General features: G+C 51.6%; 1 protein-coding gene across 1 annotated transcript in view; it reads right to left on the bottom strand.

Moving 5' to 3' along the window:
- The window catches only part of LOC126078968 (guanylate cyclase D-like), a 42,046-nt gene extending 18,821 nt beyond the window's left edge, over positions 1–23,225 (bottom strand). Inside the window, 14 exon segments of the mRNA XM_049889827.1 lie at positions 2,600–2,760; positions 6,306–6,455; positions 6,747–6,903; positions 7,105–7,281; positions 10,171–10,251; positions 11,957–12,014; positions 12,016–12,071; positions 12,156–12,252; positions 12,979–13,063; positions 15,483–15,837; positions 17,644–17,941; positions 22,499–22,563; positions 22,565–23,074; positions 23,076–23,225. Of these exon segments, the coding sequence (XP_049745784.1) occupies positions 2,600–2,760; positions 6,306–6,455; positions 6,747–6,903; positions 7,105–7,281; positions 10,171–10,251; positions 11,957–12,014; positions 12,016–12,071; positions 12,156–12,252; positions 12,979–13,063; positions 15,483–15,837; positions 17,644–17,941; positions 22,499–22,563; positions 22,565–23,074; positions 23,076–23,225 (2,400 nt within the window).
- Between the last annotated feature and the right edge of the window lie 329 nt (positions 23,226–23,554).

Here is a 23,554-nt window from a genome sequence, read left to right as displayed (position 1 = left end):
GAGGTGGGGAGTAATAGCAGCCCCTGGAGTACAGCTATTTCATATTGCCCATTAAAGGCAGAGACACAGGCTTTAAAGGCTAGCTGCCAACCTTGAGAAGCCAGCAAGGACATGAAACTGGCTCCAAGGCTACCTCTGTATGGAGAGTCACCATTTTATAAAGGAAGAGACAGAGGCTCTGAGAGGTCAAATAACTTTCCAAAGACCACATAGTGGTGGAACTGAGTTTCAAACTGAGGTCTTTTATAAATTAATTTTATAACCAGACACCCAGCTGATTATTTTTTTCATTTGGAATGACTTTTCCATTGCTTCTTTGGGGTTGCTGAGGAGCACCATCACAGGATCTACAAATAATGATCATTTTCTTCCTCCTTCCCAATACTCATTTTCTTATCTAGTTGCATTGGCGAGTGATCCAGAGCACTGTCAAATGAACATAAACCCTATTCTTTTGACTTCAAAGTCAGTGCTCTTCTGTACCCCACTCATTACCTCCTTCTTGGAGAACTTTTTTTTTTTTTTTTTTTAAATTAGTTATCTCATTTGATGGTCACATCAAGATGGAGAGTTCAGCCAGGGTTAGTCTTTCCAGTCAGCATATAAGGAGGTTGAAGCTCAACAGAGCAATTAACTTGCCCAAGGCCAAATAGTGGGTAAGTGGCAGAGTAGATTTGAATCTGGGCATTCTGACCCTTAGTCTCCCCAAAGTGTGACGAAATTCCCACCTTCTACAACCTATGATCAAGGAGGACCCATTGCTGTCGACTCAATTCTGATTCATTTCGACCCTATAGGACAGGGTATAACTGCCCACAGGGCTTCCAAAGCTGTAATCTCTATGAAAGCAGACTGCCACGTATTTCTCTCGCAGAGTGCCTGGTGGGGTTCGAACAGCCGACCCTTAGACCAGCAGCCAAGCACTTAGCCACTGCACCACCAGGGCTCCTTTCCCACCTTCTACCTGCTGAGTATATCTTGTGCCCACCTCAGACTTCTTTGCCATTGAGCTTTAGGTAGGGATCTTTCCCACAGCGAGCCCTCACTCAGGGCAACAACTTCCTTAATCACCTGCCTGGCCATTGCCAGTCTCTGACCCTTGGAATCATTCCAGGCTGGTATTTTAAAAACTGGTTGTTGACAGAAAATCCAGAGTGGAAAGGAAGAGTGTGCTTTCGCATTATAGGGAGAGCAGCTAAAGGTCTCATAACAATGTGTGCATAAACTTTTGCATGAGAAAATAACTTGAACTGTAAACTTATAATTAAAGCACAATAAAAAAAAACTGGTTGTCAAACAATAGTTTAGCTTAATTAGTTAATTGGTAAAGAACATCTGCCTTGAGCATTGTGCTCTTTTAAAGAACTATCTACATGTGATCAAGCTGACAACAACTTGGAAGGCTAGAGAGGAAGCCTAGGGGGCAGTGAGTTTATGTTCATGGGGGAGGAGCAGTTGGGGGGTAGGATGGTGAGAATGGTCGCACCGTTTGAAGAATGCAATCAATGTCACTGAATTTTACATGTAGAAAGTGTTGGATTGGTGTATGTTCTGCAGTATACATTTTCAACAACAACAACAAATTGTTAAAAAAGAAAGAACTGGTTGCTAACCCTAGCTCTGCCTCCCACCCTCATGGTGACAGCCTAGAGCTCATTCACTCTGAGGTCGAGATTTCTCATCTGCGAAATGGAGACACCATCCCCTGATGCAGAGCCAAGGTGGACAGGTGATGTGGAAAGAAAGGGGACATGGGAAGGCTTTTGAAGACACCTGTGGGTTCCACGCTGTCTGCCTTCCTTCCTCTCAGTCCCCCAACCCCTGTCTGTACACCCCCTCCCTCTCACTGAGCCTCTCCTTGGCAACGTTCCCACTGTGGCTGGGGAGTGGAGGGCAGGAGGGGAGGCACGAAGACGTCACCTCAGGCTTGATGGGTTGGCCCTGTGGGAGCCATTAGCCAGCTCGGTCAGGCCTACATACTCAACCACCACGCCACAGACTTGTACAGAACTGCCTTACCCCTCTCACTGCAATCCCCAAGGCAGGCTTCGGGGGCCAGTCCCCCTGACAACTTCCACTCACTGACTCAGGGAACTAGCACTGTCTCCACAGCCATAGTGGCCTCTGCTGTGATACCAGGAGGCGCAGTACAGGGTGGGGACTCCCAGCACCAGCTCTGCAGACAGACAAAACTGGGTTTGGATCCAGCCTTGCCTTTTACTCCCTCGGTTACCTTGGGCAAGTCCCCTCACCTCTCCGTGCCTCAGTATCCTCTCTTGTAAAGCCCAGATAATAACCATGGTTCTTCACAGGGTTGTCATGAGGATTGAATGAAGCAAGCACAACACTTAGCCCAGGGTCTGGCTCCCAGGAAGGCTCTCGACAAACGTTCCTGGAATCTGTGACTCTGAGAAACCTTTCCTCAGAGGGTAGAATGAGAACCCTGTCCTCAGGGGCCCCTCAGGGGTAATGGTGCTGTTACCCCCTTACTGCATAGAGCTTCTAGGCCCCAGGGAAAGCGTGGGGCTCCCACCCAGGAAAGCAAGGTAAAACGATCACCCTTTCTTGTGAGCACCCCAGCTCTTTCTGGAGCTCTAACCTGGTTGTAGATCTGGTCCAGGCTGGGTCTGTCCTCCGGAGCCTCCTCCCAGCACTGCTCCATCAGCTGGATGCACTCAAGAGGGCCATGGTCGGAGTTCACCAGGGGCCGGCACAGGGGAGGGGGAGATGCCACCCTCCTGATGATTTGTGCAACAGACACTAATGGGGGTGGTGTGCCACAGGTTGTCAGGAGGGCTCATGGGAGGGATTGGCCTCGAGCCCTCAGAGGAAGAGCAGAGAAGGCTAATGGGGGTGCAGTGATGACCCTTTAGGACACTCCTTGACCCCTCTGTTCTGTGTCCACAGGGTGAGGCGGGTCAGTGGACTCACGGTTGCCACTGAGCAGCTGCTCTCCTTGGATCTGCCCCATGGTGTGGCCAGGGGATGGGTCACAGAGCTGGGTTCGAATTCTGAATCTGCCACCACCTTTCTATGAGATGGTGGACCAGACAAGGACCTCTCTGAGCATCAGTCTTACCATCTGTGAAATAAGCTTAATAAACTCGGCCTTCTTGGGAGGGCTTCTGAGGGGGAAGATGATGGATGGTAGGTGCCTGGTACCTAGTCGGCTTTTCCCCATGCCCAGGCCTTGCCCCAAGTGTCTGTGCTGTCCACTAGCCCTGCCACCTGGAGACTTTGTGGTACCAACTCCCCCCAGGTGTAGTAATATTGTCTACTTATCATCATTATTTCCCCAAGAGAACCCCTTCCATAGACCTTTCTGTCCCCACCCCGGGTGGCAAAGACCACCAGACTAAGTCAAGGTCAGATAGACCAGTGTTCTAGTTTTGGCTGTGCTACTTGTCATCATCCTGTGTCTCAGTTTCCCCACCTAACAAATGATGGAAACAACCTCTACCTTGGAAAGTTGTTGGGGTGTCTGGGTGAGCTGAGAGATTCAAGAGTGCACTGGGAAGAAAAGAAGGAAGTCAGGCACTGGAACCAGCTCAGGCTTTGGAGTTAGTTGGATCAAGATGGGACTTCTAGATTATTCGATTACATTCTGTACAAGTTATGTCACCTTTCTGAGCTTCCATTTCCATAAAGTGGGCATGATAATAGTACATACCTTATAAAGTTGCTGTGAGGAGTAACTGGTTAATCTCCTCTGAGAAGGGAGTGATGGTGGGGAGGAGGATCATGGGTGAGGAGGATCACGGCCTTAGGGCCAGTGAAGGAAAACTTCTTTCCAGATTTCAATTCCGTTCCCATTCCTTTGTTGGCCTCCTTGTTGGATGCAGTGCATGGGCCCTGTCCCATTTTACAGACAGAAAACTGAGGCTCTTTGGATTAAAGTGGATCGCCCACAGCCACCTGGCTGGTAAAAAACAGACACTAGAGTCCCTGGGTGGTGAAAGGTTGGCTGTTCAAATCCACCCAGAGGCTTCTCAGAAGAAAGAACTGGCAATCTACTTCCAAAATGTCACAGCTATTGAAAACTCTATGGGGCACAGTTCTACTCTGCCACACACGGGGTCGCCATGAGTCAGAATCGACTCAGTGGCATCTGGTTTGGTTTTTGGTTGGAACTATACCTGATCTCCCCGGCCTTCACGATTTCCAAGGACCTCCGAGTCAGGGGTCTGGAAAGCTGTGTTTGCTTACCAAGGAGTGTGCGCAGATGGAACCAATAATACATCACGCACACACGACAACTTTTCAAAAGTATGTGGATGGTATTGTGATGAATAAAATACAAATCCATTCCAAAGTGTTGCTGATTCCAGAGCAGATTTTGTCGCTGAGGATTTTCTCAGTCAGCGGGTATTAAAAGTCAAATAGTAGCACGTGAGGCTTCAACCTTCTTTGACATTACTACAGAGTTCTCTTTTGCAAACACTCGGGGAAGCACCACCGCAGGCCAGGCCAGGTCTCGTGTTCCCCCGCAGTGCCCCGCTGGCTGTCCACACCCCATGCATCACAGTGACTGATCGGGCACACTGACGGAGGAGGCCGCAGATCCCACTCCGCAGGGCCTGGCAGGGCTCCAGGAGGGTCTCCCAAGGTTGACTTCAAGAGATTTTAGGGGCAAGAGCACTGAGCTTAGATCAGGGGATTTCAGCTCAAGTCGCTGCTTCGTTGGTAAGAAATCCCTTCCCCTTGCTGAGCCTCACTCAACTGATCTCTAAAAAGGGCACAGTTGCCCACCTCACAGGGTTGTCACAAGGCTCCAATGGAATAACATGTATGAAAGTGCTTTGGAAACTGCAAAGTGCCATCCACATTAAAAAAAAAACCCAAACCCACTGCCATCAAGTCATTTCCAAGGCTGTAAATCTTTATGGAAGCAGACTGCCACAGCTAACTCACTCAAAGTGGCTGGTGGGTTAGAACCACTGACCTTTCAGTTAGCAGCCAAGCGATTAACCACTACACCACCAGGGCTCCTCGCCATCCACGTACAGGATCTTAAACCACTGTTATTTCTAAGAGCAAGCAGGGTCTGCCCCCAAGTGGGAGAGTCAGGAGAGAGCCTGGGATTCCCATTAGCATATCCCTCAAACCAACCAGGCACTAATGCATTTCACTGAATCCTTACCACTACCCTGGGAGGCAGGTACTAGGGACCACATTTTACAGATGAAGAAATTGAGGCTCAGAGCCTAAAAGGAACTGGTCCAAAGTCATGCATAAATGAATGCGGAGCTGGACTCAGGTCAGTGTCCTCGAGGCTTGTGCTCTTAACCCTGCCCTCCCTGTGGCCAGGAAACCACACCCCAGGAAGCTGCAGGCCCTGAACCGACAGCACAATCCAAGGATCGCCAGAGGGCTCTGGGCCTGGGTCCCTGCACCCAAAGCCTGGTGGAGCCCCAGGCTGGAGGGCCTTGGACTAGCCACATGGCTTGCAGATGCCATCTGGCTGCTGCTTCCCTCTCTCAGCAGGCAGCTGTGGGGGAGGAAACACTCCACGTGAGGAGTGCCGAACCTGTGGCCTGATAAAGCCCCCTTGCCTTCCACTTCATAAATTTGGGGTCTGGAATGCTCGTTATGCACTGACAGTGCTCTGGTGGATAAGAGAAGTGGGGCCGGGCCTCCTTGTGAGTTTAAGATAATCCACTGGGGCTGGGAAGGGGACAGTGGGCTCAGCTCTGTCCTTGCCCCATGCTGTGGGCTTAGAAGCTAGGGTATCTGTGCGGGAGGTCACTGGGCCTGAGCAGAGGCAGAGGGGGGACATCTGAAAGAGCGACCTGGGGTCTCCCTGTCCAGGCACCTCTGACAGAGAACACAGAAGGGAAGAAAACTTTCTGAAATTTGACCCTGGCACTTGAGCCCAGAAGACAGAAATTATCTACAGAGCAGGTGACCATGGGGAAGGTCTGAATGACCCAAAAGCTTTGGGACAGGGATGCTCTTGAAGGAGCCTCACCTGAGCTGGGAGCCCAGCCCCCAAATACCAAGCAGCCAGGCCACATCAGCCATGCGGCCGAGTGTCCGGCAAGTTTTTATTGAATCCCCACTTCAGAGATGAGAAAATTGAGGCGCAGAGAGGGTAAGTGACTTGTGTAAGGTCACATAACAAGGAAGTGATGGAGCTGGGGTAGAATTGAGGTCTGTATGGACATAAAGTCCATGCTGGGGTCGGGAATATTCCCAGGTCTATGTTTTTGTTTTTGTTTTTTTTATATCCTGATGGTCACAGAGCATCCAACTAGGCGAAGGCTCCATCCAAGGACAGGCCAGGAAAGGGGAGGAAGGTACTGTACCTTCTGCTGAAAGACCCAAGGAGCAGTAGGGCGGGCCTCGAGTCAGCACCTCCTGCAGGATGATGCCGATGCTGAAGGTATCTCCTTGGAGAGTGCCCCGCCTGGGTCCCCCAGGCACCCGCAGCAGCTCTGGGGCTGTCCGCAGCAGCTCTGCAATCACAGGGCAGCACCTCACCGCCGGTCAGGCAGTCAGCAGGTAGGCCAGGCGTTTGCACCTCTGGCCTCATCACCCTCTCCCTGCAGCCCTGGGAGGATGTAGGTGCCTGTATGCTCCCCATTTCACAGGTAAGGACCCTGAGGCTCAGAGAGGAATGCAGCCACACCACAGGAAAATACCTGAAAGCTGCCGCTATTCCCACTCTGCCCCTGCCTCATCAGGAATTCTCTAAGCAACTGACTTAAACAGAACCTACCGGCAGCCCCTGCCCACCCTGAGCTGACCTTCTGGGGATGGCCGGGGGCAGGGAGCCCGTTGAGCATCCAGGAGCTCCGCATAACCGTGGTCAGTGACCTTCAGCACAAAGCGTCCATCCACCATGCAGTTGCGGGACTTGAGGTGGCCATGAGGGAAATGACGATGGTGCAGATACCGCACACCCTGGGGTGGACATATAATGGTCCGTTAGGGCTGTGATCAATGAGGGGGGCCTTGGACACCAGAAAACCTTCCCCCGTCACCTCACCTTTTGCCACCCTATTCAGATTTTTCTCAGATATAGCAGAAAGGGCCCAGGTGTGGGAAACTGGAACTTCTCATATTGCCCTCCCACTGACCCTCACCACAGGGAAGGGGCCTCACGCGGATCAAATCCAGTAGCAGGGAGGCCTTGAAGGTCCAGTCCAGCCGCAGGGCCTCGTTCCACAGCAGGACCTCCAGGCTGCCCCGGGAGCAGTGCTCCAGCACCAGAGCTCTGGCCCCATGGGCCACGAAGAAACCCAGACAGGTGGCGACGTTCTTGTGCCGCAGCTCCTGCATCTGCTGGGGCAAAGGATACCTTAGCAGGCCACAGGGGCTCCTGAGGCTGGACCAGGTGCAGCCCAGGTCTTAGCCCCAAGTCCTTAGCACCCAGCACAGGGCTGAGCCCAGCCAGGCATCAGAAAACTTTTGATGAGTGAATGAATGAGTGAGTGGCAACATCAGGGATCAGTGAGTGAGCTGTGCCTAACTATAGAAGAGGGATCCAGCTGTTTCTCAACCTAAGTGACACCCTGGGTCTAAAAACCACACCAGTTCAGGGATTGAGGAGGGCTAGGAGCACACAGGATCAGTCACAAGCAGAAAGCAGCCTCCCTGATGGCTGTCCAACAAATCGTTGTTAGTTGCAGTTGAGTCGGTTCTGACGCATGGTGACCCAATGTGTACAGAGCAGAACTACTGAATAGAGTTTTCAGTACTGTCCAGGCCTTGTCTTCTGAGGCACCTCTGGGTGGGTTCGAGCCACCAACCTTTAGGCTAGTAGTAGAGCGCTTCACTGTTTGTGCTTTTAACCCAGGGACTCCTGTCCAGCAAAAAAGAAAGCTCATATCCAACCAGAGACACTAGCATTTACCCAAGCTGTAAAGATGGAACATTTACCTGGCACCATCCTCACAAAAACAGTTCAGAGGTCATCAATGGGGAGCCTGCATACTTTCCCCCCTTTGGAATTCACAAACACATTAACATGTGTGGTGAGTTAAGGATGGCCTCAAATTCCTTGACACTCCTACTATCAGGAGGAGGGATCTCTGCCCCCTCTCCTTGAGTCAGAGCAGCCTCTATGATGACTGTGACCAATGGAACATGGTGGAAATGGTCTCACATGTTCTGGGTCCGGGTCTTAGAGACTGGCAGCTTCCACTTCTTGTCTCTCAGAGCACTCTCTATTGCAGCCCTGAACTGCCAGTGAAGAAGTCCTTCTACCCTGAGACCACCATGCTGGAAGCAGCCCACAGAGAGGCCCTAAGACTGTAGAGAAAGGGAAGACAGGTCCAGCTGAGTCCAATCTTCCAGCATCCCTGCCAAGGCTCAAGATGTGAGTGAAACCATCTTGGACCTTCTGGACCAAGCAAAAACAAAAAAATCCATCGCCATTGAGTCAATTCCGACTTATAGCAACCCTATAGGATGGAGTAGAAATGCTCCACAAGGTTTCCAAGGAGCAGCTGGTGTATTCGAACTGCTGACCTTTTGGTTAGCAGCTAAAATGCTAGGGGAACCACAGCTCTTAACCACTGCATCACCAGGCTTTTGGACTACAGGGCAGCAAACTCTTCTGTAAAGGTCTAGGCAGTAGATAGATTTTGTGGGTCATGCAGTCTCTGTCACAAATACTCACCTCTGCCCTAGTGGCACAGTGGTTAAGAGCTACGGCTGCTAATCAAAAGGCTGGCAGTTTGAATCCACCAGGTGCTCCTTGGAAACTCTATGGGGCAGTTCTACTCTGTCCTACAGTGTCACTATGAGTCAGAATGGGCTTGACAGCAGTGAGTTGGGTTTTTTGGCTATCGTAGCACAAAAGCCAAACCAAACCAAGCCCAATGCTGTTGAGTCGATTCCCACTCACAGCAACCCTATAGGATTTCCAAGGCTGTTATCTTTACAGAAGCAGACTGCCACATTTTTCTCCTGCAGAGCCACTAGTGGCTTTGAGCCGCTGACCTTTCTGCTAGCAGCTGAGCATTTTAACCAGTGCACCACCAGGAATCCTAGAGCAAAAGCAGCCATAGACAATACATAAATGAATGAGAGCAGCAGTACTACTATAAAATTTTATTTACAAAACAGGCTGTGGTGGTTTTGGCCCGTGGGCCATAGTTTGCCAACTGCTGCTCTAGACAAGCTGAATGCTTCTGAGTTATCCCCACCCAACACCGTGTGGCACAGAAGAATTGCCCAGCTGAGCCCTGCCCCAATGTCTGGCCCACAAAATTGTAAGATATTAATAAAAGTGTTGTTTTTAAATGCTACATTTTGGGATAACTTGTTACAAGGTAATAGATAGCCAGAACTGCACGTTAAAAGTTCTGAGAAGTCCTGTAGTTAATCCAGCAATTTCCAAAATTATTTGAGAAATGTCTACTCTCATTGGTTACAGGATGCCCACTGGGCAATGCTTAACTTAACCTCCAGTCACTTAATCTTTAAAAAACTTTATTTCAGATGGTGGTGATGTTGGAAATACTAATCAAAATCACCATGTATGGAAGGCACACTACTTGCCAGGGACAGCTCTAGGTTATCCCATATATTCTCCCCAATCCTCACAATTCCCCTGGGGGTGGATATCATAGTTCCTTTTTAGAGGCAAGCTAAGTGTCTGTGGAGGCAGGATTCTACCTGGAGTCTTCCTGTCTTCAAATCCCACAGTACCTCTCAGGATGGTGACAATCTCAGGAGTGAAGGTGCTTCTGTGGTTAGTGATGACAGGTGACTGCAAGTTATCTGGGAGCAGCAACCTGCCTCTCTTCTCCACTGGTGTATCCCCAAACCCAAAACACTGCCTGGCACATAGGTGGTGCTCAATAAATACTTAGTAAACAAATGGATGGGTGGGCAAATGAATGAAGGGTGGGGGATGAGGTCCTTTGATGATGTTGGCTACACCATGTGATGATACTGATGAAGGTGACTGTGCCCCTGGCTATGGTGACAAGCATGTTGATGGGATGATGTGGCTTTAGGATTGTTGATGTACGGTGGTGACAGAGCTGTGTATAATTGTGCTTGAGGTGCTGGAAATTGGGTGGCAATCAGGATGACAGGAATGACTTCCTTTTTGAGGCCAGGAGCTTCCTCATTGAGCAGGAACCAATCCAGACCAATAAGGGTCTCCTGAGCGGTACCCCCCTCCGACCCCACCGCTCACATTCTTGGTAGTGCCACCTTTCTCAGGAGGCTGAGGGAACTCGGCCGTAGCTCCTGGGCTGTGCTAACTTCAAACTTCTTCAGCCACACCCAGTCTCCCTGTTCAAGAAAGAACCCCAAAACCCGTTGCTGTCGAGTTGATTCTCACTCATAGCGACCTTATAGGACAGAGTAGAACTGCCCATAGGATTTCCTGGTGGATTTGATCTGCCGACCTTTTGGTTAACAGCCAAATGTTTAACCATTGCACCACCAGGGCAGCAAGTGCTTATCTGCTGCTGTTCCCCAGCTGTGTGACCTTGGGAAAATCCCTTAACCTCGCTAAGCCTCAGCTTCTTCAACATTAAAAAAAAAAAAAAAACTGTCCCCATTGAATCAACTCCGACTCAGGGCAATGCCATGTCTGTCAGAGTAGAACTCTGCTCCACAAGGTTTTCAATGGCTGGTTTTTTGGAAGTGACTGCTGGGCCTTTCTTCTGAGGTGCCTCTGTGTGGACTTGAACCTCCAACTTTTCTGTTAGCAACTGCATGTGTTAACTGTTTGCACCATCCAGGGACCCCTCTTCACCATAAATGGCAATGGTAATAACAGCCCCACTGCGCCCCTTTCTATGTGTCCAAGCCAGGCAGAGCTTGGCCAGCAGAAATGCAGTTAGACTGTTACTACAGCCCAGGTAGACCCAAGCCTAACTCTGCTGCTCTCCAGCTCCGTGAACTGTAAGGCAGGGACGATAACCCCCACCCACATAGTGAAGGTGCAGTGAGGCAGTGAGTAGAAAGCACGTTTAGCACCCTTTCCCAGGGTCAACTTTACCTGCAGGCCACAGGCACCAGGATACCCAAAATCTGTGAGGCGGTGGCAGGGGGGGGGGGAGGAGCTCTGGGACCCAGGGACGCTAGGGAAGCAGAAAGGGGAGGACGGGGTGGGATGAAGGTGGGGGCGGGGGCCTCAGCCTAGCTCTGTCCTCTCCTTGGCCTGGTCTAGAGCTGACCGTAACTTTAGCCCTCTCTCCCTTCATCACTGAAAGATTTTGCCTCACCAACAGCCTGTCAGCTAACTCAGAAAAGCAGACAAATCATGCTTTGTCCATCGTTAAAGCTCCTATCAGGAGAAAAAAAAGAAAATAGCAGGTGGAATTCCCCAGGGGAGAAGGTGGGGAGGAAGAAGCAAGCATCTTGTGTTGCTTCCTGTTACAGGAAATCAGCCCAGCTTGTCCGCTTGAGAGTCCCGGAATGTGAGAATCACAGCGTCAGTGAACTGGTGAATTTGGGACTGACAGTACCTGAGAAACTGAGTCTGTCAGGACCTACCATCACCATGTTCTGGCCTGGTCTGACCTCTCACCTTCTGGTCCCTGTCAGCTGGTGGCCCAGCGTTTGTCTGGAGGCTGTCTTGGGCTGGGTGCTGCTCCGACATGTCAGGGCCTCAGGGACCAGGGGTTTCACTGCCCCTTGCCTAAGTGGGCAGGGGGTGAGCCTAGGCTGGTCTCATGCCTGAGAGGGACGCTGGGGTGGACCCTGGCTGGCTGCGCCCAGGGCCAAGTGACCAGGAATTGGTTGTTTCCCAAGGCCAGATTGTCAACCACATCAGGCTGGGAATTGGACTTCTGGTTCCCACTTCTAGCCCTGTCACTGACTTGCTATGTGACCCAGGAAAGTCATGCTGCCTCTATCTGGGCCTCAGTTTCCCATCCTGTAACAGGAGTGGAGCAAACAGAGGCCTGACAGGCTGTGGGTTCCCTCAGCTTCTCCCAAACTGACTACAGCTCCCCAGGCTTGGGCATGAGGGTAGCGAGGCCCTCACCTGATACAGGGCTACACTGGCGGGCTCCTGGGGGGCTAGCAGGCTCCTCACTGACCCCTGGGCTCCTGCCATCCACCACACTTCTTGATTCACTCGCACTGTCCACATGCAGCCTCTGGAAGAGGGCAGATATGGTCAAAAGCCTAGGCTGGGCACATAGCCCAGCCCCCCACCGCTGCCCAGCCCGTGCCCTACCCACCCGTCTGCTTGGGGGCTGATGGATGAAGGTGAGCTCCTGGGTGGTCAGCAGAATCTGGTGGGGGCCCTGTACCAGCTGCAGCTGCTGGATGCCTGACCTGGAGGTGAGACAGTGCAGGGTGGGGCCGATGGGGCACACTGCACCCCACCTGCGTCTGACCCCTGGGGCCTGCCTCTGACTCAGAGCCTTCCCCTATTCTCCCCTGGTTCCCCATTCTGTCTCCGTACCAGTCCTAGCTAAGCTGAGAGGGCACCACTGAGCACTGCCTCCCACAGAGCTCTGTGGCCTCAGGCTCAGGTCTGTAGCTCAAGGTGCTTAATGTGCCTGCTGGTTCAGAGCCTAAGCACTCCCAAATTGCCTGGACGCCTCACAGGGCAGCCAGAGCCTAGCAGAGATGTGCAGGTAAAAGACTAAGCCCCTGCCAGGTGTGGCCCAGGTTCAGGGACGGTCTGGATCCTGGAACATCAAGGAATTCAGACCTCAGGGAGAATTGCTTTCGAAGCTGGAGGGGCCCTTGGGGATCATCCTGGCCAAGCCCCTCCTTGAACCGATGGTTAGTTAGATTGAAGCTCAGGGAGGGACAGAGTCTCATTCAAGGTCACAGGCTTCTTCCTCAAGGCTCAAGTAGACTTTCTCTGGAGGCAGCCTGGGGCCCTGACAGAGCCCTGACCAAGGCTTTAGGATGGACGGGAGTGCTGGGTGGTCCTGAAGTCCTGGGAGAGGATACTGAGAAGCCCTCTGCGGGTCGCCAGGGCTCTGTACCCTGAGAGAGGTCCTGCGGTTGGGGCACGAAGGGCAGAGCCAGGCTCAGGCACAGTCTCACCTGATGAGGCAGGTGAGGGCCCCTCCAGCCAGCACCAGGGCACAGGCCAGGGCCAGGGCAAGGAGGCTGCCCGAGGGGTACACACCTGTGGGGGAAGCAGGGCAGGCAAGAGTCATAGCAGCAAGGGCCACACATGATGACAGCCCCCTTCACTCCCTTGGGAAGCTTCTCCCCTGGGAAACAATGCAAACCCCTGTCCAGCCTCCTCCCCAGGGTGGGGTCTCAGGATGGGCCCTGGTGGGAAATCTTGTCTGTGTATGGTCATCTGGCACGGACTTCGGTTCCCAGCACTGCTGTCTGTGTTCTCAGCCGGGACACCCCACCTCTGAGCTCCACGGCCTCTACTCAGCCTCATCACAGTTCTGATCACTCCATGGCCTTTTGTACAGTGTGACATGTCAGCCCGTCCCCTCAGACTGAGAACCCCAGAGGGTAGGCCTGTGTTTTATTTATCTCTGTGTCCCTGGCACCTAGCACAGGCCCTGGAGAGGGCAGGTGCTGAATACAAATTTGTGAGATGAGCATCCCTGCCAGTTGTTATGCTATTTCTTCTTGCACACCCCCTGCAATGGGCCACTCACTCCTGCCTTGTCAGCTAGTTTCACTGTGGGACGGCTCTGACTGTTGGCAGAGCCCACATCTCTAGCCCTCACGTCAGGAGCCAGATGCAGAGGCTGTTTAGGACCTCCTGGATGAGGTGAGGGGCTGCTTTACTTGGGCATTCCAGCATCAGCCTGGGCTGACAAGGTGCTAAAACGCACAGCTCCGTCCTGGAAAGAGAATATTGACTTCCACTACCACGGAAAGGGGGATCTTCTCTTGCTTCCTTCCCCTCATTCCTTTTGTGGGGGATGAGGATTGTTCAGCCTGCCTCCTCCTAAGACCCCCTAAACCAAAACCAAGCCAAACCCGTTGCCATCGAGTAGATTCTGACTCAGGTAATAATAATAGCAGCAAATATTTTGTAGTACTTATTTGTGTACAAGCACTCATTCTAAGACTGTTGTATATTTCTACTCAGTGCTCATAATGACCTCTAGAAATAGGTAGAGTTATTATCACAATTCTATAGATAAGGAAACTGAGAGGTTAAGTAAACTGAGTGGCAGAGCTTGGGTTCAAAGCCAGGCAGTTTTATACTGACATCTGGGCTCCTGATCACTGTACCACCCTGCCTCTCACCAAGGGCTGAGAGGAAGATTTGAGCAGAGATTTAAAGAGGTAAGAGGACAAGCCACATGGCATGTGGCAGAAAAGACTTCTAGTCCAGGCACAGGGAAAAGCCAGCACTCTGGGAGCATGGTGTTGTGTACCCAGGTGGTGGGGAGCACACGGCAAGGACCCCCAACTCTGACTGCAGAGCTGTTCTTGAAGGATAAAACCAAAAACCAAACTCATTGCTGTCAGGTCAATTCCGACTCATAGCGACCGTCTAGGGCAGAGTACAACTGCCCCATAGAGTTTCCAAGGCTGTAGTCTTTACGGAAGCAGACTGCTACATCTTTCTCTCGAGGAGCGGCTGGCAGGTTCAAACTATCGACCTTTTGGTTAGCAGTTAAGCTCTTAACCACTGCACCACCGTGGCTCCTTTCCTTGAAGGATAAGCAGGGTTTAGCCAAGCAAGGTAGGGGTGGTTGGTGGAGATGAGAACTCCAGGAAGAGAAAAATGCATGTGAAAAGGGCAGCTTGAAAGGGCAACCTGTGTTTGGGGAAATGAAAGGAGTCAGCCTTTTCTGTGGAGTCACGTTGGGAGATGGGGTAGAGGAGCAGTCAGAGCCCAGGTCAGGAGGGGCATGGGAGGCTACAGAAGGTTTGGGCAGGGGAGGGACATAAGGGAGCCTGGCCAAACCAGAGATTGCCCACCAACTGCAGTGACCATAACAAGGCGTGCAGTAGGGAATGCGGGTGCACTTGCTTATTTGTACCCATATGTGTGTGCCCATCTCTGTATACATCTATGTGCATGTAATAAGCCAGTGTAACTTCATTAGGGATGAAGATCTGTCACCGATGAATGTCAGGAATCTGAACGGAACGGGCTTCCTCATCTCACACTCCCCCGTGGTCATGAGGTAAAAGGAATCCTGCACTTGGAGTCAGTAGACATGAGCTCAGTGTGAGCTCAGAGACCACCTCCCTGTGTGACCTTGGGCAAGTCTCCAAACCTTTCTGAGTGTTAGTTCTCCACTGGTGCCCACAGAGGATAATGGCCTACTCACAGGGCTGGGTTGTGACTCAGGAAAGCTAAGAGATGGGGACATGCTCTGTAAACATTATAGCCCTGTTCATTGGAGGGAAGGCCTTGCTAGTCTCCCTGGTGCTTTGCAACTCTTGGTTGGTCTACCTCAATAGAAGAATGGGCTTGACAATAAAGTGTTAAGCCTTTGCACCTGCCCCTGCTCCTCACTAAGACTTTCCAGAAAGCCTTCTTAAATTTTGGATGGATGGATGGACGGATGGACGGACGGATGGACGGGCGGGCAGATGGATGGATGATGAATTACCTCTCATGCATAGCGAATTGGGGTCAAACCAGCAGCTGGAGTCGCGAGCTGGAGGTGCCCCTCCTGGGTAGTGTATGGCCCTGCCCAAGGGCAGCACTTGCCATGTGCCTGTGTCCAGGATGTGGGTGGGGACCAGCTGGCTTCCCCAACCATCTGTGTCCAAGATGACATACTGGGCCAGCCTCCTGCCCTTCTCGTCCCTCTGGATCCTCTGGCTAAAGCCAGCCATGTCCAGAGTCCCTGTGTAGTTCCCCAAGTGGGCCCCTGAGAGTCCTGCCCCATGGCTCTCAGAGCAGTTCAGGGCATGGGTCAGTAGGACCACAGTGTCATAGATGGTTCCAAAGAGTGGGAACACCTGCAGAGGAGAAGGTATCCCAACCCCATGCACAGGCTCTCAGACATCTCTGAGCCTTGGCTCTCCTGCCAGCAGCAATTGTTGGGATTATTGTTACACACGCACACACACAATCCTTTCTTCTGTGTCACCATTACCCCCGTCCACACCCAGTCTCCATGGCCACCAGCATTGTGACCACCACCACCACCATCAATTCTGATGTCTCACAGGCATCTCAAACCTACCTGATATGCCCCAAACAGGGCTGGTTCCACCACCCCAAAATGACTTCTCCTCCATTCTCTCCCCCCATCCCCTGCCCCATTTTAGGAAATAGAACTACCAGCTGCCCAGTTTCTCAAGACAAAAGCCTAGGTATGATCCCCAACAACCCTTTTTCTTTCTTCCAGTTCATTGTCAGATCTTTTTGGCTATCCTTCAGAATTTATCCCCAACCCAACCAACCTCTCACCACCTCCACTCCTGCACCCAGCTCCAAGCCACTTCACGGCTCTCCTGGACCACACAGGAGTCTCCTAAGGGCCTTCTTGCTTCATTCATCTTGCCCTCTTCAGGCCACCCCTATAAGGTAGCCAAGTGTTTTTTTTTTTTTTTTTAAACATAAATCAAATAATTTCTTACTCAAAACCCACTAATGATTTCCCATTTTACTTACAGTAAGTTCAGACTCCTCACCCTGGCCTACAGTGCCTCACATGATCAGGCCCCTGAGTTCATCTTGGATCCCTTTCCCCATGGCTCCTGACATTCCTGCCACTCCACACTCCCTCTGCCTGTTCCTCCAGCAACTCAAACTTGTCTTTGCACTTGCTGTTTCCCTGTCCTGGTTGCTCTTCATCCAGATCTTCACTTGGCTGTCTCCTTGTCATTCAGATCTTAGCTCTAGTGCCACCTCCTCAGAGAGGGCTTCCCTGCCCATCTGACCTTGTGTTGCCTACCATTCCATCCCAGTCACTCTGTCACTTTATCCTGCTGTATTTTGGGGGCAGCATTATTGCTATTTGAATTTGGTTAATTTGGTTACTTGGTTATTGTCTGCCTCCCTCTAACAGAATTGAAGCTCCTTGAAAGCCAGGCCTGTCTTGTCCATCATGACAAGAGTCAAACCAGTGACCGATTGACTGGCCCTCCATTGGCATACCATGCGTTTCACCACCTTTGGATACTATTGTCTTCTGATCACCAAGAAATAGACAGCTCAAGGGAGACTGGAGTTCAACGAAATCCTGCAGGCCAAAATCAAGTCAGCAACCCCGTCCCTCACCCACCCACCCAGAACTCTTCAGATGCACAACAGTGACTTCAGAAAACCTCTCCCTCGCTCCCACTCTCCCGCATTCCCAACACCCTCTCCTTCTAATTCTTACAATTTGCCAGAGAGATGCTGAGAAAGGAGAAGAAGAATGTCTTCAAGAGAAAGAGCTGCTGGGCCAGAAACAAGAATTACAGGAATTGAGAGTCAAAGAGAAAAACAGAAGCAAAAGAGACACAAGAGAAGGAGAATTAACAAAGGAGCCAGAAGAGTGAATAGCATAAGACACACAGAGGTACACACACATACACATGAGAGACACAGAGAGAGGATGAAAGAGAAAGAAATTGGATGTACCCAGGGACTAGGAAGAGAGACACTTTGTCAATGAGGGACAGGTCATGTGCCCACAGTGGGGGCAGGACTGGCTGGCTGCACGGGTGACTGGCCAAGGCCATGAAGGTTGTGAATGGCTGAGGGCCCAGGCGCCCCTGCCCATGGCCCCAGCTCCTCCAGGGGCCTAGTGGAGGTGCCTGAGGGTCTGCACTGACCTCCTCTGGCTCCAGGTGGGCAGCCACCTCTCCACTCACCCTGGCAGCAGCAAAGGCCTTGTCTATGGGGCCGGACTCCAGGGTGATGGTGGGCACCATGTCGTAGACCTGCCGCAGGGGTCCCCTCTCATCGAGGGCTGGGTAGGAGCAGTTGCAGTAGGGCAGCACAAACAGCAGTGTGTCGTAGGGCAGGAAGATGAGCTGCCCATTGGCCAGGCCTTTGGCCCATGCATGGCTCAGCAGGATGGTCGCCGAGTGCATGCACAGCACCACGGCCAGGGAGAGATGGCAGGGTCACCTCCACAGGCCTGGCTCCCACTGGGACCTCCCTGGAGTCCAGAATTCTGTGTCCGTGGAGAGTCACTCAGGCCTTTTCTCTGCTGTCGCTCCCCAATTCCCTTCCCTCCCATCAACCTGAGGAAACGGGGAAGTTCCCCTTAACCTGCTCCCCCGTCATAAGGCCACCACATCTAGGTTCCTCCTTAAGAAAACAATCCCCTTGACTGAGAATACATTTGTATTAATATGTTCCTTCCAGCCTGCCCACCAATAACTTGGACCAACTTCCCACCCCCCCCACCTCATTGGCTCTGACAGTTGCTAGTAGTTACTGACAGCTTTTTCTGTGATGTCCTAAAGTACTTTTACAAACATTTAGTCATTCAATATTACAACAGTCCTAAGAGGTGTGTATATCATTATCTCTACCTTTCAAATGAGGAAACTGAGGCACAAAGAACTTTGACTGTTGCCCCAGGATGCATAAAATTGTGGGGGTAGAGCCAGGATTTGAACCTTCACAGGCTGGTGCCTGGCTTGTAATCTTAACTGTGGCTCTGAGTGACACCACATACCTCCCTCAAGGTCTAAACAGATGTGAACACATTTGCCTTTGCCCTAGTAGAAGAAATGAAATACCAGTACCAATTGCCCCATGAGTTAATTCCAACTCATAGTGACCCCACGTGTGTCAGAGTACAGCCGTGCTCCATAGGGTTTTCAATGGCTGATTTTTTGGAAGTAAATTGCCAGGCTTTTCTTCCGAGGCACTTGTGGGTGCACTTAAACCTCCCACCTTCCAGTTAGCAGCTGAGCGTGTTAACTGTTTGCACCACCCAGGGAAGCTAGTAGAAGAAATAGGGCTTTGGTAATAAGGCAGCCAATTTCACCCCCTGACGTCTGGAACAGAAAAGAGCCCTGCCAGAGGTAAGAGTCCCACACTGGACTTCCTCTTCATTTTTTATCTCTTCCTCACTTGCATCTCTGACCAGGGTTGCAACCGTGGCCAAAAAAATAGCCACTTGCCTTGGACGTGGCCTGGGTTCCCTCTGCAACCCTTTTCTCCAGAATAGTCAGGAAAATGGACCCAGCCAGGAAGGGCAAAGGTCTCCTTGCTGGAGCCTGAGGATGCCCCATCACATGGAAGTCGGAGCCTGAAGTCCTGGCCTCTGCTGAGCCCCTGGCGGGCCATGCTGTGCGGAGGAAGCCACATAAATGCGAACAGCCAGCACTGATAGAGTGTTCACTGTGTGCAAGCCACTGTTCTAAGCCCTTTATCTGCAGTAGTTCATCTCATCTTCACAGCCCTGCAAATTAGGGGCTTGGATTTACCGGTGGCCATCAAGTCAACTCCGACTCACGGTGGCCCCCTGTGTGTCACAGTAGAACTGTGCTCTGTCAGATTTTCAGTGGCTGATTTTTCAAAAGTACATTGTCCTTTCTTTCCAGCTGCCTCTGGGTGGACTTGAACCGCCAACCTTTCAGTTAGCAGCTGAGCATGTTAACCATCTGCACCACCCAAGGGGCTTGGATTCACCCCATGCTATTGATGATGAAACTGTTGCACAGAGAGGTTTAGTGACTTGCCTGAGGTCACACAGCTAGTAGGAGGTGGGGCCGGGAGTAGAACTCTGGCAATCCAACTCTAGGTAGATACTCCACCTACTCTGCCCTCCAGGCTCCTGAATGCCAGAACCATGGCTGAAACTCAATCCCCTACAACATGGATGGAGAAGGAGTCTGGTCAGGTGTCCCCCATTGGCTGCCACCAGGCTCCATCCCCACAGAACTGAACTGCTCATCATTCTCCTAGCTCCCTTAACATGTGACCTTCATCCCTTTGCACAAGCTGGTCCCTCTACCTGGAATTCCTTTCTCCTCCTCTCCATCTGCAGTCAGCTTGTCATTTTCAGGCCCAGCTCTAATGTCACATTCGAAAAACACCCCGTAGCCGTCCAGTCGATTCCGACTCAAAGCAACCCTACAGGACAGAGTAGAACTGCCCCATAGGGTTTCTAAGAAGCAACTGGTGGATTCAAACTGCCAACCTTTTGGTCAGCAGCCTGAGCTCTTACCACTGTACCATCAGGGCTCCAGTGTCACATTAGAGTGGCATTACCTGGTCCTCTCTGTGAAGTCCTCCAACCAGATCAGATACCCCATCCTTGGGGTTCCCCAGTCCTGTGTGCTGTCATGACAGTTTTCAGATCCGTCTGCCCCACCAGACTCAAGGCCTCCTGCCCCACTGGGGCCCAGCTCGTTCCTCCCCACTTCCTCAGAGCCCAGCCAAGGTCTGCACAGAGCAGTGCTCAGGGTCACGTGGTTGAAGGAAGCATTTACAAAGCACCCGATCACATACACCTGCTCCTCATGACTCTACAAGGTGGGTTTCACCTACTGGAAAACTGGGGCTCAGAGAAGGAGGCATGGTCCCTGAGGTCACAGCAGGCACACCTGGGCCAGGTCTCACTCTCGTTGGGCTCTAACTCAGAGTCCACATGACCCCAGCAGGCTGCCCACCCTGCTCTTCCTCACAGGCCCTGGCCTCCATTCCCTCCAATACATAACAAGGTGGTTTGTCTCAGTCCCTTTTAAATGGTGCCTCACAGTAAGAAATACATTTTACCTTGGTATACTCACAAAACTGAGTGTATAAAACTTGAGTACACTCACAAAACTGAAAGTTTCACAGAACGATACTTCGTTGTTGTTAGGTGCCGTCGAGCTGATTTTGATTCATGGTGACCCCATATGACAGAGTAGAACTACCCAATAGGGTTTTTTAGGCTGTAATTTTTTCAGGAGCAAATTTTTAGGTCTTTCTCCCTCAGAGCCACTAAATGGGTTTGAGCCACCAACGGTTCAGTTAGCAGCCAATCACTTAACCGTTACACCACCGGGGCTACTTCTACTTACCTTTACCCATTGCTACCACGCTGATTCCGACTCATAGCAACCCTATAGGGCAAAGTAGGATGACACCATAGGGCTTCCAAGCCTATAACTTTCATGGAAGCAGGCTGCCATATCTTTCTCCTGCGGAGTGCCTTGTGGGTTTGAATTGCCAGCCTTTTGGTTTGCAGTTGAGCCCTCAACCACTGTGTCACCAGGGCTCCTCTCTACTTACCCTTACTACCTGCAAATGCACGCATCCTTCCTATTCCGACTCTATTCCATTTTATTCTAGTCTACTCAAGTTTATTTTTCTCTGTCCAATTATATTTCATTCTTGTCATGGATTGAATCGTGTCCCTCAAAAATGTGTCAACTTGGCTAGGCCATGATTCCCGGTATTACATGGTTGTCTTCCATTTTGTGATCTGATGTAATTTTCCTAAGTGTTGTAAATCCTAATCTCTGCCTGTGGTTAATGAGAGAAGATTAGGTTATGTTAAAGAGGATTACGGTGGGATATAACACCCTTACTCAGGTCACAGCTGATGTGCTGCAAGGGGAGTTTCTCTGGGGTGTGGCCTGTACCACCTATTATCTTACAAAAGATGAAAGAAGCAAGTAGAGAGATAGAGACCTCATAGCACCAAGAAAGAAGAGCAAGGAGCAGAGCACATACTTTGGACCCAGGGTCCCTGCACTGAAAAGCTCCTAGACCAGGGGAAGATTGCAAGGACTTCCCCCCAGAGCCGACAGACAGAAAGCCTTCCCCCGGAGCGGGCACCCTGAATTCAGACTTCTAGTGTCCTAAACTGTGAGGGAAGAGACTTCTGTTTGCTCAAGCCATCCACTTGGATTTCTGTTATAGCTGTACTAGATAACTAAGACATTTGATTTTTTCATAATGCTAGTCATGATTTACTAAGTTGATTTCTTAACCCAGATGGACCACAAGGCACTGTCTGAAACCTTTAATCTAGATTAACTCTAAGGTGTGTTCTGTCTTCCAGGTGCACCTGTTGGCTACACCCCACCCCACCATGCCTTTCCTAGCCAACTACTTCCCTAAAGACAGGTCAAGTGCCAGCTCCTCCAAGAAGCCTCCTCAGATGCCCCAGGGCCTGGCCATAAGCCTGCTGTAGTTCTCAGGCCTCTGCTTCCTGGGATGGCCCTAACCTCTCTGTCAGAACCACCTGCTGACCTGACCGTCTCCCTATCACACAGTCACCTCCTGGAGGCCAGCCACCTCCTCTCTCCTGTCTACCACCGTGACCCAGACCAGACAAGTGCCAGATAAATGCAGAAATCAATCGCTCAACAAATCAATCAAGGCTACGACTCCAGTTCCAAGAAGCTACAAGTGGCTCTAACTCCCTCCCTTCCTGGGGCCCAGGCCCTGCTCCAGTCTCATCTCCTTTATTTTCCCAGGCGAGAACCAAGAATGACCTTTGCTCCCACTCTTCCATCCACATTTAAGTTAGAGTTCTTTGGAAGCTGTGTGACTTGGGCAAGTTACTTACCTTCTCTGAGCTGTAAAAAGGGGCCTCAGCAGTTATGCTCACAAGGCTGTTGTGAGGTTAAATGCAGTCTCGTTGCCAAGTGCCCAGCCCAGTGTCTGATGCAGAGGAAGTTCCCCATCAGAAGCAGCCCAGGCTGCCCACAACAGGAAAGTACCCACAGACACTTACTTTTCAGGCCATCCACACTGCAGAGCTGCTTCAGGACCTCTGTGGCCCCCTGTTCCCCCGGGTCCCGAAAAAGTCACCAGCCCTACAGGCAGCCCGTGTGTCCCGAAAGTCGTGGCCACCTGTCAGGCTGTGGCCACCCAGAAGTCCTGGTGTTAGGACACAATGGCCACGCGGGCCCAGCCAAAGTGTCTCAGGATGGACAGCAGCACCTGGGCACCCAAAGGCAAGGTGGGCACCAGTTTACCTCCTCCTTCGGGGGCCTCACACACTCAGGAGAAGAGGGTCTTGCCCCAGCCTTGGGCCAGCAAGGCTGCTGCTGGGCAGAAACCAGGATTGACAGGACCCACAAAAGCAGCGACACTGTCCTTGTGGGCCAGGAACGTGGCCAGGGCCTGAGGTGTGTCACAGCCCGTGGGGAGGATCACAGAATCCAGCCGTGAGCCCAGCAACAGTGAGGGGTCCTGGTTGGCTTGGTCCACGGACAGCTGGGCAGCCACGGTGGGGAGGGCCTGGGCAAAGATGGGGTCACAGTCCCAGGGTCCCAGTACTCCCAGGGTGAAGGTCTCTGCCCCCCCAGGCCAGATGGGGAAGGAAGCCAGCCCACAGGAGGTTACCCCAAAGCACCACAGAGAAAAGTGGAAGGAAAGGGGCTTTCCTTGGTAGACTGAGGGTTAATCCCCATGGACCCTGGCAGGGCGGGAAGGCCTTCCCGTGTGGCTGCATCCAGCACCAAACTTCAGGGTACAACCCCCGCTGCAGTCCTGGAAAAAGGGAGGTAAAGACAAGGTTTGATTTCTAGCATTTTCCACCAGCACTTACTTTGTGATTTTGAGACATATACCCTCTCCCAGAGCCCCAATCTCCTCATTGTAAACAAGGCATTTGAGCCCGTGATCACCAAGGACCCCCAGGTTTGGGGACATGACATTGTCCCCAGAACCAGTTCACAGCCTCGTGATGCCCAAGCAAAAGCGTAACCACTAAGTACACGGGCGACAGAGTCAGAGCTGGCCGGACCCTGCTTCCCACTTCCTGTCTATGGGGCCCTGGAG

Source organism: Elephas maximus, chromosome 7 (assembly GCF_024166365.1).
Source record: "Elephas maximus indicus isolate mEleMax1 chromosome 7, mEleMax1 primary haplotype, whole genome shotgun sequence".
Classification (NCBI taxonomy): Eukaryota; Metazoa; Chordata; class Mammalia; order Proboscidea; family Elephantidae; genus Elephas; species Elephas maximus.
Note: the sequence above shows the minus strand (reverse complement) of the source record. Positions and strands in the feature narration are given on the sequence as shown.